This window comes from Penicillium malachiteum, assembly GCF_028827825.1.
Source record: "Penicillium malachiteum strain IBT 17515 chromosome Unknown utg000003l:1.0-4950554.0:1.0-4952489.0, whole genome shotgun sequence".
Taxonomy (NCBI): domain Eukaryota; kingdom Fungi; phylum Ascomycota; class Eurotiomycetes; order Eurotiales; family Aspergillaceae; genus Penicillium; species Penicillium malachiteum.
In genome coordinates this window covers 274,941-287,010 of record NW_026643096.1, presented here as the reverse complement: position 1 = coordinate 287,010, position 12,070 = coordinate 274,941, and the positions used below count along the sequence as shown (strand labels likewise).

The 12,070-nt window shown below is 46.3% G+C and overlaps 3 protein-coding genes across 3 annotated transcripts; 2 read left to right on the top strand and 1 right to left on the bottom strand.

Annotated features, from left to right (window-relative positions):
* Nucleotides 1–2,690: 2,690 nt before the first annotated feature.
* N7483_006427 (uncharacterized protein) lies at nt 2,691–5,083 on the top strand (the record flags this gene model as incomplete). Its single annotated transcript, XM_057089864.1, has 4 exons — nt 2,691–3,050; nt 3,110–3,661; nt 3,747–4,973; nt 5,036–5,083. The coding sequence occupies 4 exons, from the start codon at nt 2,691–2,693 to the stop codon at nt 5,081–5,083; spliced, it is 2,187 nt and encodes a 728-aa protein (XP_056944605.1).
* Nucleotides 5,084–6,663: 1,580 nt separating this feature from the next.
* Nucleotides 6,664–7,188, bottom strand: N7483_006426 (uncharacterized protein; the record flags this gene model as incomplete). Its single annotated transcript, XM_057089863.1, has 4 exons — nt 6,664–6,733; nt 6,814–6,884; nt 7,000–7,074; nt 7,180–7,188. 4 exons carry the CDS (start codon nt 7,186–7,188, stop codon nt 6,664–6,666), a joined length of 225 nt encoding a protein of 74 aa, XP_056944604.1.
* A 336-nt stretch (nt 7,189–7,524) lies between these two features.
* Nucleotides 7,525–11,424, top strand: N7483_006425 (putative sensor histidine kinase/response regulator; the record flags this gene model as incomplete). Its single annotated transcript, XM_057089862.1, has 3 exons — nt 7,525–7,595; nt 7,667–11,124; nt 11,198–11,424. The coding sequence occupies 3 exons, from the start codon at nt 7,525–7,527 to the stop codon at nt 11,422–11,424; spliced, it is 3,756 nt and encodes a 1,251-aa protein (XP_056944603.1).
* Between the last annotated feature and the right edge of the window lie 646 nt (nt 11,425–12,070).

Below are 12,070 nucleotides of genomic sequence, written 5' to 3'. Positions count from 1 at the left end.
CGCCACCAGTACCGTGATATCAGCCGCCCCTCCTCTCACGCCTCGGATTCCACCCGCGCTAGCTCCCGAGTGGGATTGAACAGCAGTACATGACCGGATTCAGGAGGCGCTAATGCAGGCGCAGGTGATTTTTAGGGATAAGCCAGTGATTGTGAGTGGTGGACTCCTCGTGGAGCTGAGAATCCATGGCGCAATACTTGAACTTGAACGGGTTGCCTTGCGTTGAGCAGCTGAAGGCTGAAGCCCATAATGAGATTTTAGAGCGATGTCGATCACGCGGGAAGAGTTGGCGGATCAGAAGTGGTTCAAGTTCCCGGGTGGAGACTCGGGAGAGAAAAATCCTATCATACGGAAACGTGAAAGAGGGGGGAGGATTGAGATAAGATAGAAATTGATTTAGATGAGAAATGAAATATTTAAATAAATAGAATAAAAATATTGCTAGGATGTACTAGTAGATTAATAGGTTAGACTTCGGGATAATACTACTAGATGCTCACATAATGTCCAAGGTAGGAACTAGTGCTGCATTTAAGTCTCTATTGTATGTTATTCCGTTCTCTAATTTTTTGAATCCGCAAGATAACGTCATGTGGGTTCAAGTTGATATAATAAGTGATAGTAATATCAATTAATACTTGTACCATAGGTATCCATATACCTCGCATTCAAGTTCTACTAATACTAGTATAGTGCCCCCGCTAAGATCCCACGAACCACGGGGCTGTTATCACATAGTCAATACCGGATTTAACCATAACCCCCGACAATACACTGACCAGGTGTATAATATTCAATTGAACTTGGATGAGATAATGTGCAGTATCAGCCTCATCTGTAATGCAACACGATCGAGTCTCAAATGCTATAGTACTTGAGTAGTTCTAAAACATTTTGTTTCACTGTTATGTACAGAGTATGTACCTGGGGAATTTGATAATCCACTCCGGGGAGGAACCATGGAACCGTATTATGGTAGAACATTTGAACCAGCTCGCTGGAAATTCCTTTAAGCACTAGGTAAGCTATCTCTGTACTATATATTCAATTGTTGTATTTTTATTGAGAACTTGAAATTCCATAGATTCTGCTAAAATTTGAAACTATCACTATTTTCTACATATCCTCAGAGTACTAATATTTCTATCTATAATATATCCATAGATATAATTCAGTGGCAATATTTATCAATATTTAATATGAAATACTCTGTATCTGGGTTGATCTGGCACGTGCGGTGCACGAAACGCCATGTCTCGCGTGTGGATTCAAGTGTGGATTTGACTGGGGAACTCCGTGCCTAGGGTTGCACTTGGACCTAAAATACGGTTCAAATGTTTTATATTATAAATACTGAGATTTCTACCTATGATAGCATTCAAAATGTTTGAAACTGCAAGTTGAATTAAACATTCAAACCTTCCAAGGTTCAAGTTGATAAAGATCATATTATTATGTACTTTCATGCATCATAAAACTGCCAGTGATTCCGATTTGCCAAGTTCAAAACTCCAATCAACGGGATTCAGGAAAATAGAATGGACTTTTGACAGCCCTGGAGTTAAAGCTAAATTCCCCTTAAATGGCGCGTTGAAGGAGGCCAATGCTCCAAATTTATTCCAAGGTTGGTTCCCTAAGTCATAAATAGGCATAAATCGTATGGACACAATCCCTAGTAGAATCAACTTGATAGAACATTAAAAAGAACAGAAATCAAGTAAATTGACCAATTGACTAATTTAAATAGAAATGATAGAAATGATCTAAAATAATTACTAGTAATTAAAATGTTGAAAATAAGCAAAATGTACAATGTAAAATGTAAATGCAAAGTGCAAAGTGCATCAAACCCCATGTAATCCATGTAATCTATATGGACTTCCCCCTTTTATCTCTCCCCCAAACCTTGAAAGCCCCTCTCCCCTAACCTTCTCTCTCCTTCTCATCCTCAGTCCTGGCACATTCCCTTTCGACGTGCCCTTCAACTGGACTTCCTTTTCTTTCTTTTTCGTTTTCTTTTCTGCTTCCTTTTTTTCTCATTTTTCCTTTTTTTTTTCCTCTCAAAAATCCCTCTTCCCTTCTTGTACATTTCCTATCCTCTCCCCCGACCACCTCCGACCACCTTTCGTTTCCTCAAAAACTCGCCTGGTTTCGAGTTCACTGCATTCTGTTCGCATTCAGCGTTTTTTCTCACCTCCTCTCGCTCATCCACCTCATCCCTTAATCGCTGTACACCTATACTCTTATTGTCCGTGGCTACTTAGAAATCAGGTATGGTGAAACCCCCCTGGCTGACGCGTTGCTCATCGATCCACCTTCCCCCAACATCACTGAGCACGAGAAAAAAAAAAGTCCTCCAACAACACCTACTATCTATTATCCCCTTATTCTCCCCATCGAGATCTTCATTCCCAATAGCGACGTGACGAGAAGATATCTCTCCGATACAAAAACATTCACCAAAAAAAAAACAAGTCTTCATTGACTCCTGAAATGGTTGACTAACAGCTCCTCTCCATTCATAGCACGTCGATTGATTCGTTAGTACTGGCCTGAAAAAGACTGGGAATTTCTCTTCACGTTGCTTTCCTTTTTGCTTGAAGCTCCGAGTTGCCTTGCCGAGATTCCGACCGTCACCGGCACCTCGTTGAGCGTTCACCTCAATCAACATCCTGGCGGAAAGTAACAATATGGCTGCGTTGGTTCAAACCATCCCGCAACAGAGTGGCACCGTTCCTGTGCTTCAAGCGCGCCCATCATCTTCCTCAGGCACTTTTGCCTCCCATAACTCGGCACAATATCAGAATATGTCCTGGACCTCCTTCAATGCCCCAAATTCGGCCAACTATCGCACAGGTCAACCGGTTGTGGCACCATACACCTTTCCTCCAAACCTGAATCAATCCTCCAATACGCAACAGCATCGACAGTCGTGGTCTCCTCATCTCCGGCCAGAACACCGAACTTTCTCTGCCCCCACCATTCAGGGGCCGGCCCAGATGGCCCAGTCCGCGCCTAATCCTCGACTTCCTCACACTGCAGCTGGTTCTGTATCAACCTCTTCTTCATCTAACTCTTCCTTTCGTTCCTATGTCTCCAAGGATGACAGTGCGCTCCCCTCGCGCAATCCCAGAGTGGATTCACCCCTCCGTCCTCTGTCCACTGCCAACCTTCCTCCTCTCTCTGTTATGACCATCTCTTCCCCGCGGGCTCCGTAAAACCTTCACCAAATCGGTACCGTCGTCCAAATCAACGCTCTCAATCTCCTGGCTCGAATCCTACCCCGGCATCTGCCGTTGCATCCACATCCACATCCACTCCGTCTGCACCAGTGACCGTGGAGCAGGCCAATGTAGCTCAGACTCCTCGACCTATTCTACGGTCAAAGGGTCATAACCGTTATTCGAGTGTCGACGATTCGTCTCATGGGGAAAGACCTCAAGAAGCCGCCAAACGCTACCGTCGGAGAAGTATGGGGAACATGGATCCCGCGTCATATCCCAATTTCCAGCTCCAGCTACCCACACTGTCAACGCCGCAGCCTTCTCAATCTGATCCTTACGACTTTATCGCTTTCGATACCAAGGAAGCGCCCCAGTCGGCTCATTCTCACCGCGAAAGCTCCGGAAGCGTTCAGTCAACACATTCATCAGCTCCTTCGGTAGGTTACTCATATCCCAAGCTCTCACATTCCTTTCCTGGAAGATAAAAGAGGGTAAATCGCTAACTTGACTGTTTTTATTCAGGCCGGGGATGGCAATTCCACCGAAGTCAGCTCTGCTGTAAAACCCGAAGAAAAGCGAACGAGCAAGTCATCTCCTCTGTCCCAACCCGCCTCGACAGCGCCTGAGTCTCCAAAGACCGAAGCTAAGGCTCCAACTGAAACCAAAAGTCCGGCCGCGGCAGATTCTCCTGCCGCCAGACGTCTGGCGGAGCTCAAGAATGATACGAAGCGTCCTGGAAAGTCCCGTCTTCGCCGCGCTTTCTCCTTTGGTAGCGCATCAGAGCTGCTAAAAGCAAGCTCTCAGAGCAAACGAGAGGCCATTGCTACGGAAAAGGCGCGCCGAGAAGCTTTGCGAGAGGAGTTGGGCGAGGAACAAGCGGCCATTGCAGAATTACAAGAAGCTAGTGGATTGGGTGAAAGCATCTATACCCATCAAGGTGGTTTGTTCTCCGGATCAACTGATGCGCTCTCCATTTCCTCTACCGCTTCATCGGCCTCGATGATGCTTCGTAAAATGGGCAAAGGAATGAAGAAGTCTACTCGGTCCTTAGTCGGTCTTTTCCGCCCTAAGTCCGTCGCGAGCATCAATTCTGTTGAGGGAGCTGCGATTGAGCCGTTAGCCCCGCCTCAAATTTCAGTCGTCAACGTGGAAGCTGATCGTGAGAGTGTTGCTGTTAACCCTGATCCGATGGATATGCCCCGTGGTGGTACGGTTTTCCCGAAGGTAGAGGCACCTGGCTCTGAAGTGCGTCGATCCAATTCCCTTCGGGAAAAGGAGCGAGTGGCCTCGGATTCCTCCCAGTCGCGTAAGAGCATTGTCGGGGGAGACCGAGAGCGAGCCGAAGTCTTAGCTGCAGTCCGGAAGGGAATTCTTAAGAAGACTCATTCCGACTACGGTGTCTCTTCGCCCGCTCATGCGCTGAATGGCAGCGACTCGCCACATTCCAGTGCTCCAGCTACACCTGACGAGTCAGCTCGATCTAGCCCCCGTCCAACCGAGCAGGTAACTATCGCTGGTGACGATTATTTCCTTTCTGGCGGCGGACGATACGCAGCTGGCGATACGAAGAGCGCGCCTATCACCCCTTCATCGGTTGGTGGTCGGAATATCGTTTTTAGCCCTCGCATCCAATTCCACGAGACCTGGCCTAGTGGAGAGTACGATCGTCGTGGCGACATTGCGACTTGCAATCGCTTGACTCCTCTCCTGGCCCAGCAAATCCGGGAGGAGATCAACAACTTCAAAATGGTATGCTTTTTCTTCCTCTCTTCATGACTGACTAAATGTACATGAGCTAACAGTATCTATAGGAGATGGAGGTTCATGAAAACTCCAAAATTTACACACATTTCATCTAAGATTGGTCAAGAATCTGTGCATGGCTTACCTCTCAAGCCTGGGTCTTTTGTTTTCAAGCCCTGCGTCCTTGTCCATAGATATGCATACACTTCGGCGATATGGGGTTGTTTTTTTTCAAATTTTCCGTCTTATTTCCTGTTATGCGCCGAGTCTCGCCAAATTCCAGGATTAAACCATCCTGGTCTTCCACGGTAATTCCATTCGGTGCCTACTGTCGTTCTGATAATTCTTTTTCCTCTTCCATCCGTCTGTCCTCGATTTTGAAGGACATATGTTTATCAAAACGGTGCGGCTCATTTCGAATCGTGCTGATTCCCTCGTGCCATCGCCAAGCCTACTTCCCATAAGTAGACTTTGAGCGTTGATCTAATGATTGTACTGCGCCCTTACACGAGTGGGCGCGGCGGTCCGTACTGGACGATTTCTTTCTCATATTCTGTCATTTCCGCGTGCATTCGAATCATTGTCATCGAGTATTGGGAGCGTGGGCACTACTGGGCTGTTCTTTCATTTTGTTTTCTAGCACATCATTTTTTCCGTGGTCATGTCCGGGCCCTTTCTTCTCATCTCATTATCATTCAGCTCGTTCCAATCCAATTCGAGCTCCTCTCTGCATTCCGCCCCCTTGGCATCTCATTTCTGCTCTCTTGATCTCTGCAGTTCCACCTGTTTTTGTGGGTAATTATCTGTTTGGGTGGGTATTATGCATTTGTGCAAGCCTGTATTTTGTTCTAAATGGAATTATCCGTGCATTTATCGACTGCCTGAGTAATATTCCATGGATGTAGAGTTCGCCATCTCAAGTGCTGCCAGCTGGCACATGTGGTTGCGGGCTATGTATGCACTGGCATGTGAGCTTTAGGGCTGGAAGTTCAAGTTCCAACAAATGTTGATAAATATACATAAAGTCAACTGGTCCAGCCTAGGCCTTGATAGATTAATAGGTTTACTATTTGAATAGGGAGATACAAGTAGTTTAACTCAAACTCAAATATTCAATTTGAATACTCTCAACTTGAAGAGCCCATTGTAAATTCAAGCTCACGCGCAATTCTCAATATTAATATCAATTACTGCCACTAGGAGGTACTAGTAAGGGACAGCTGGTTAATACTAGTATATGTAGCCCACGAGTGACTTCCAAGAGTGACTTGTTTCTGCCAGTGACGAGATTATTTCCCTGCAGGTTTAGTGGAAGATCATGGTGTACACTGCCAACTCTGCTCTTTAGAGTCATTTGGTATCCTTGGAAGTTGAGTATGCATATGGGAAATGTGAGAGAATACTGTAGGATCGGTGAGTAAAGGACCAGGGTGAGATAGGATCTTATGTATCAGTTGTGTAAGTAGAGGGATTCATCACAGGTCACGCCTGGGCACATCGTAACGGCATCAGTACACATCACTACTCTAGTTGCCTCGATCGAGTCTGCTCTCCCACTGGCACCAGTCTTCATGAGAGGGTAATCGCTTTTCATCAGAACTCCTTTGGCCATGCCAACCGCAATTGTATGGAAAATAACAAATCAAAAGAAAATAACAAGAAGATATGAGGATAAATTATTGCCTCAGTGCATCCTTTAAGCGCTGACACCGGGGAAGCAATCAGCGAGACCCTTGTTGTGCTTGTTGGAGGCGTGCTCAAGGAGACTGGTGTAGAAATAAATATTAGTAGATGTCCAATGATATCAAGGCACTAAAGGCAAGGAGATAGGGAATATATAACATACGCAGGGGCCTTGGTAGTCTGAAGGAAGGTCTGCTTGCAGGTTTGGCACTGAATGTTCATGGCTTTCTCGTTCTGTATCCAGTATTAGTGTCATCGAGGTCTGCTTATGAATCATCACTCAAGTACTCGAGTACTTAAGTACCTAGGCATCTAGGCGATATCCTGCTGACTATTGGGAATAACATACGGTCTTGTTTTGCGAGGTAGGTCCAGTCTTAGCGTTTTTGGCGTTGCGCTCACGCTTCATGTTGGCCTTGGCACCCTGTAGAGGATCATCAGTTTACCGCACATGAAAAAGTGGAGCGCAGGAGAGGACCTTGTCTCCGCTGCACCCCTAGATTTGTAGGATGTGGGGGAATATCCATACGTTACCCATTTTGGCGATAGATGATAAAGAATGTGGGAAATTGAAAGAGTGTAATGAAGTGGATATAGATGGGATTCGAGGTCAAAGAGAGAGAGTGTGTGTGTACGGAGTAGGGGAGAGTAAGAGGGGCAAAAAAGAAAAAAAAATTACTTATCGTACGCTAATTCCTTATCGGGAATGTTCGATCATCAAATCATATGCCTACATGGTCCAGAGTTACTTCTCAATAGATTCCCCCCTCCATCATTGATCTTCGTTCGTTTTTCATTTTTTTTTCTAATCTGAAAGACTTCGCTCATATGCTCTTTTATACCTTAACCCATTCGTGGGAACCAGGATAACAGAATGTCTGCCAAAGCTCGAGAACAGCTCCCGTTTGGTAGCTTTGGTACATCCAGGGAACGGGAGTTTTTTAGGTAAAAAACCCGTGGAGAGTTGAAGGAGCTCATTTTCAATGGGTCAAATTATAGCTAACAGGCTATTATAGATACTTGCCTTCTTATCATTTACAAACCCGTTCCCTTCCTCATATCGATCGAGAATCGCAGCAAACACCCTCTCTGATTCGCCCTTCCTTAGACTCGTCCCTGACTTCCTTTGCCCAGTTGGGTACTTTGCGCTTAAATGCCAAACGAACATTGATTTCGTTATTTGGTCGAAGCGCCCAGTTTGTTCTCGCTGAGGCTACCCGGGATGTGAGCCTTCATGATGATGGTAGCGACAAGGCTCACCAGGGCTTGTGGATTGGATGTTGTACAATGTCATACGAGCGTAGTCTCTGTAAAACCATCATGGCACACTCACAGACTACGGGGGATATCCCCGCACCATTGGTTGTCTCAGACTTGTCACAAGTCGAAGATTTCAAGGATCATCCAGATGTACAGAATAAGCCCCATCTACGGTTCATGGCTTGTAGTCCCATCGTCAGCCCCAAAGGAATTGTGATTGGGGCCTATACAGTCTTGGATGACAAGCCCCATGGTCCTTTGGATGCCGATATGAGGACTTTCTTAATCGATATTGCCAATACGGTCATGGATCATTTGGATGCAACCAGGTCTCGACGCGAATACCTTCGAGGGGAACGGATGATGGTTGGCCTGGGAAGCTTTCTGCAGGGTAAAGGGTCTCTCCGCACCTCATGGATCCATGAACACGAGAGTATTCTGACCCCGTTAACGCCGGGCGAGGACCTTGAGACTGAGGGTCATGTCAACCAAGAACAGCAGAATAAACAAATATCTGAACAAGCTCCTTTGACTAAGGTGACCTTTAATGAGAATAACACCGTACAATTCTCCTCACAGAATTTTAACACGGTCCGTTCTCACAAGTCTTCGGCATCGATGTCGGCATCAACACCAGAAACACAGAAACAATCACTGGCCACTTCAAATATTGACTCGCGTGATTATTTCCAGCCTCGTTCTCGTTATAGACGTGCTTCTCATACTACCACGGGGCCTCGACTCCAGGACTTTCAAAAGATGTCGTCGAAAGACATCTACAACGTTAATGTGAAGGAGACTTTCTCTCGTGCCGCCAATATTGTTCGCGAGAGTATCGAGGTCGAGGCTGTGGTCTTTTTCGATGCTGAATTCCGCTCCCCGGAGGCGCTGGTGAAAAATTCCAGATCAGATTCCGATAGTGGAAGTAGCTTGGAGCCTGCTTCATCCAGCGAGGAAGAAGCAAAGCTTCGAGTCAACCAGACACAGTCAAGGATTTCTAGTGAGGCGCAGCCGGAACTTTGTGGCCGATCTAGTGTGCACCCGTGTGACATGCTTGGATTTGCGACATCACATGTCGCTAGCGTTAATGAGGAGTCTCTAGCTGATCACAGAGTTTCCATCTCGGAGAACTTTCTTGGCCAACTTTTACGTCGATACCCACGAGGTCAAATCTTTAGCTTCGGCGAAGATGGAACTGTTTCATCGGATGACACACGTGATGGCATGCCTCATCGCAGTGGGGTGAAGAAATTCAAGAAAACGAGGAAGGGTCTACTACGCCAGGATGCCGTGACGCTTCTACAGCTCGCTCCTCATGCTCGAAGTATCATTTTCTCTCCATTGTGGGACTCGCACAAAGAGAGATGGCACTCAGCTTGTTTCGCCTGGACAAAAGCACCTCACCGTGTCCTTACATCAAACGATGAACTGGCATTCCTCTTTGCATGCGGGCACAGTATCATGGCGGAAATCCATCGACTCGCTGCTCTGTTGACTGAGCGGGCTAAATCGGACTTACTGGCAGGAATTAGCCACGAGCTCCGATCCCCGCTACATGGCATTTTCGGCACCGTTGATATACTCAATGATACCGTTATGAATGTTCTCCAGCAAGGGTTCTTGCACACGATCTCGTCTTGTGCTTTTACCTTACTTGGCTCTATAGATCAGCTTCTTGAGTATGCCAGTATCAACGATGTTCGTAACAATTCTGTCAAGGCTGCAGAACCCCGCGAAATCTCTGTGATCAAGGCCGAGCCAAATCCCCAACCAGAGAAATCAGAAAAGGACTCCGTTGTGCAACTGGACGCGGCGGTGGAAGATGCCATTGAAACGGTCTTCGCTGGATATTCTTTCCTGAAGACTAAGAACACGCTACTTCGGAACTCCATATCGCCGCTTGGTAATCCATTCGACTTTGAGGCTGGAGTCAAGGTCATTCTTGATATCGATCGATCTGAAAACCTGAAGTTTGCGACTCGTCCCGGAGCATGGCATGTGATTCTTACCAATTTCTTTGGGAATGCCTTGAAGTTCACAGATGATGGGTTTATCTATGTCTCTCTCAAGGCGAATCCTGTGAAATTTGATTCTCGGGGCCGAGCTCTACAGTCAAAAGTCGCGTTGTGCATCAAAGATACTGGGTGTGGCATGGAAGAAGACTTTCTTAAGAAGGAGCTTTTCACTGCATTTTCGAAGGAAGATAAGATGTCGATCGGAAACGGTCTGGGGATCCACATTGTCAATCGAATAGTATCATCTCTCGGTGGCGAGATTCAGATCAGCTCCCAGAAGGGCGTTGGAACTGAAGTTGTGACCACTGTGACCCTTGACCATGTTGTTGAAGAAACCTCTCCTCCAGAAATTCCCAACGGTATTGAGCTTCTCTCGTCTCCTAAGGAGCTTACGAGGGGCAAAACAATTGGGATACTACTCCATACATCTTCCGATGGAGATGCGGCGCTACTTTCCTCCATTCACCGGTTATGTGAAAACTGGTTCCAGATGAAGGTGGAATTAGTGGAGCCATCTGACCTGCACTTGGGGCAATGCGACTTTTATATCTCGCTCCATGAATCCCTGGCTATAGGGAATCGTGGGATCATGCCAATCCGCCATCGATTTGGCGATCGCCCCAAGCCGCCTGTGATTGTCATCTGCTCGTCTCCGAAAATTGCACACACACTGGCCTCTCACAACCGAAAAGACGCAGGCGTTTTTGAATTTATCAGTCAGCCATGTGGGCCGTACAAATTGGCGAAATCCTTGGAAATTTGCGTGCAACGTGAACGCCTAGGTAATGGGCTTTTGCGTAGTAATCAACCTTCAAGTTCTCCAAGTCCAATTCCAAACCCAATTGTCGTGGACCCAATGCTTCAGAAGAAGATGATATTGCCGGATAGAACAAATCAATCGCCCGCTCCGGTGAAAACCCCATTTCAGGTTACCGCTGCTGCGCATCTGACCCCACCTGCATTTCTCGTGACTCCGGGATGGGAGCAGAATGTCCCTGCGGGGGATTATTTGACGGTTCAACCTCATTCCTCGCTTCCATCTAATACGATTCTTTTGGTCGATGACAACGAGATCAATCTCAAGATCCTGGTCGCGTACATGACCAAGTCGGGCTACAGCTATGCTGCTGCGAAGAATGGGCAAGAGGCCCTTGATATATTCAAGCAAAATGCCAATAATATTGAAATTATTCTTATGGGTATGTCATACTAAAAATTATCTAAGAGTTCTGTTTCCTCTCTGATTTTTATGATAGCTAACGTATTATCTAGATGTTTCAATGCCTGTCATGGACGGCATCGAAGCTACCCGACGAATCCGGGAGTTTGAGAAGACGCTCAGTAATAAGACACGGACAATGATCATTGCTTTGACTGGTGTGGCACAAGCTGAAACTGAACGAGCTGCCATTGGATCTGGGATGGATACATTCTTGACGAAACCTGCACGACTGGATAGTTTACTTCCTCTCATCAAGCAAAGACTGCCATCGACGTAATCAGCAGATGGCAATCTGCTATATTTGATATTTTGTTGATTAGACATGTTTATACCTCTATAAGTTTGAATAAACGATTTTCAAATACTACTACTGTTCAAATGTTCAACACTGCATGACATCTACATTCTTGTCATTCCAGGGTCTTCCCTCCAATTTCAGGTACTTCAATGTTGGAATACAAAGTTTACCCCCCACGCTAATTCCACATGTGAGTGACGTTAAATCCCCCACACGGATGATCTTTCCCCTTTCACTCTCTTCATCATCATTTGGGCACTTCCAAGGTTGAACCGAGGGATCCATTCTCGGGATTCAACTGGACCCTGATCCACCCCCGCAAGAACTCCGAGTCTACTATGTAAAACTGTGCAAAACTAGCGGAGACGGCAAACTTGAACACAAGAAAACGCCGTCGGGATCCATCCCTTGTTCCCCGATTATTTCACACCGTATTGGATTATTGGAGACTTTTCTTCTATTCTAGTGGGGGTATTAGACATTCTCGCTATACTCCCGAGCACTAACTACTTGCGGGGGTTACAGTCGGACCCTCTTCCCCATGTTACACCCCGGACTTGTTCCTCTGGAGTTTAGCTTGGCATTCATTAACGGGTTATCCCAGAAATTATCTGATAGACACTGA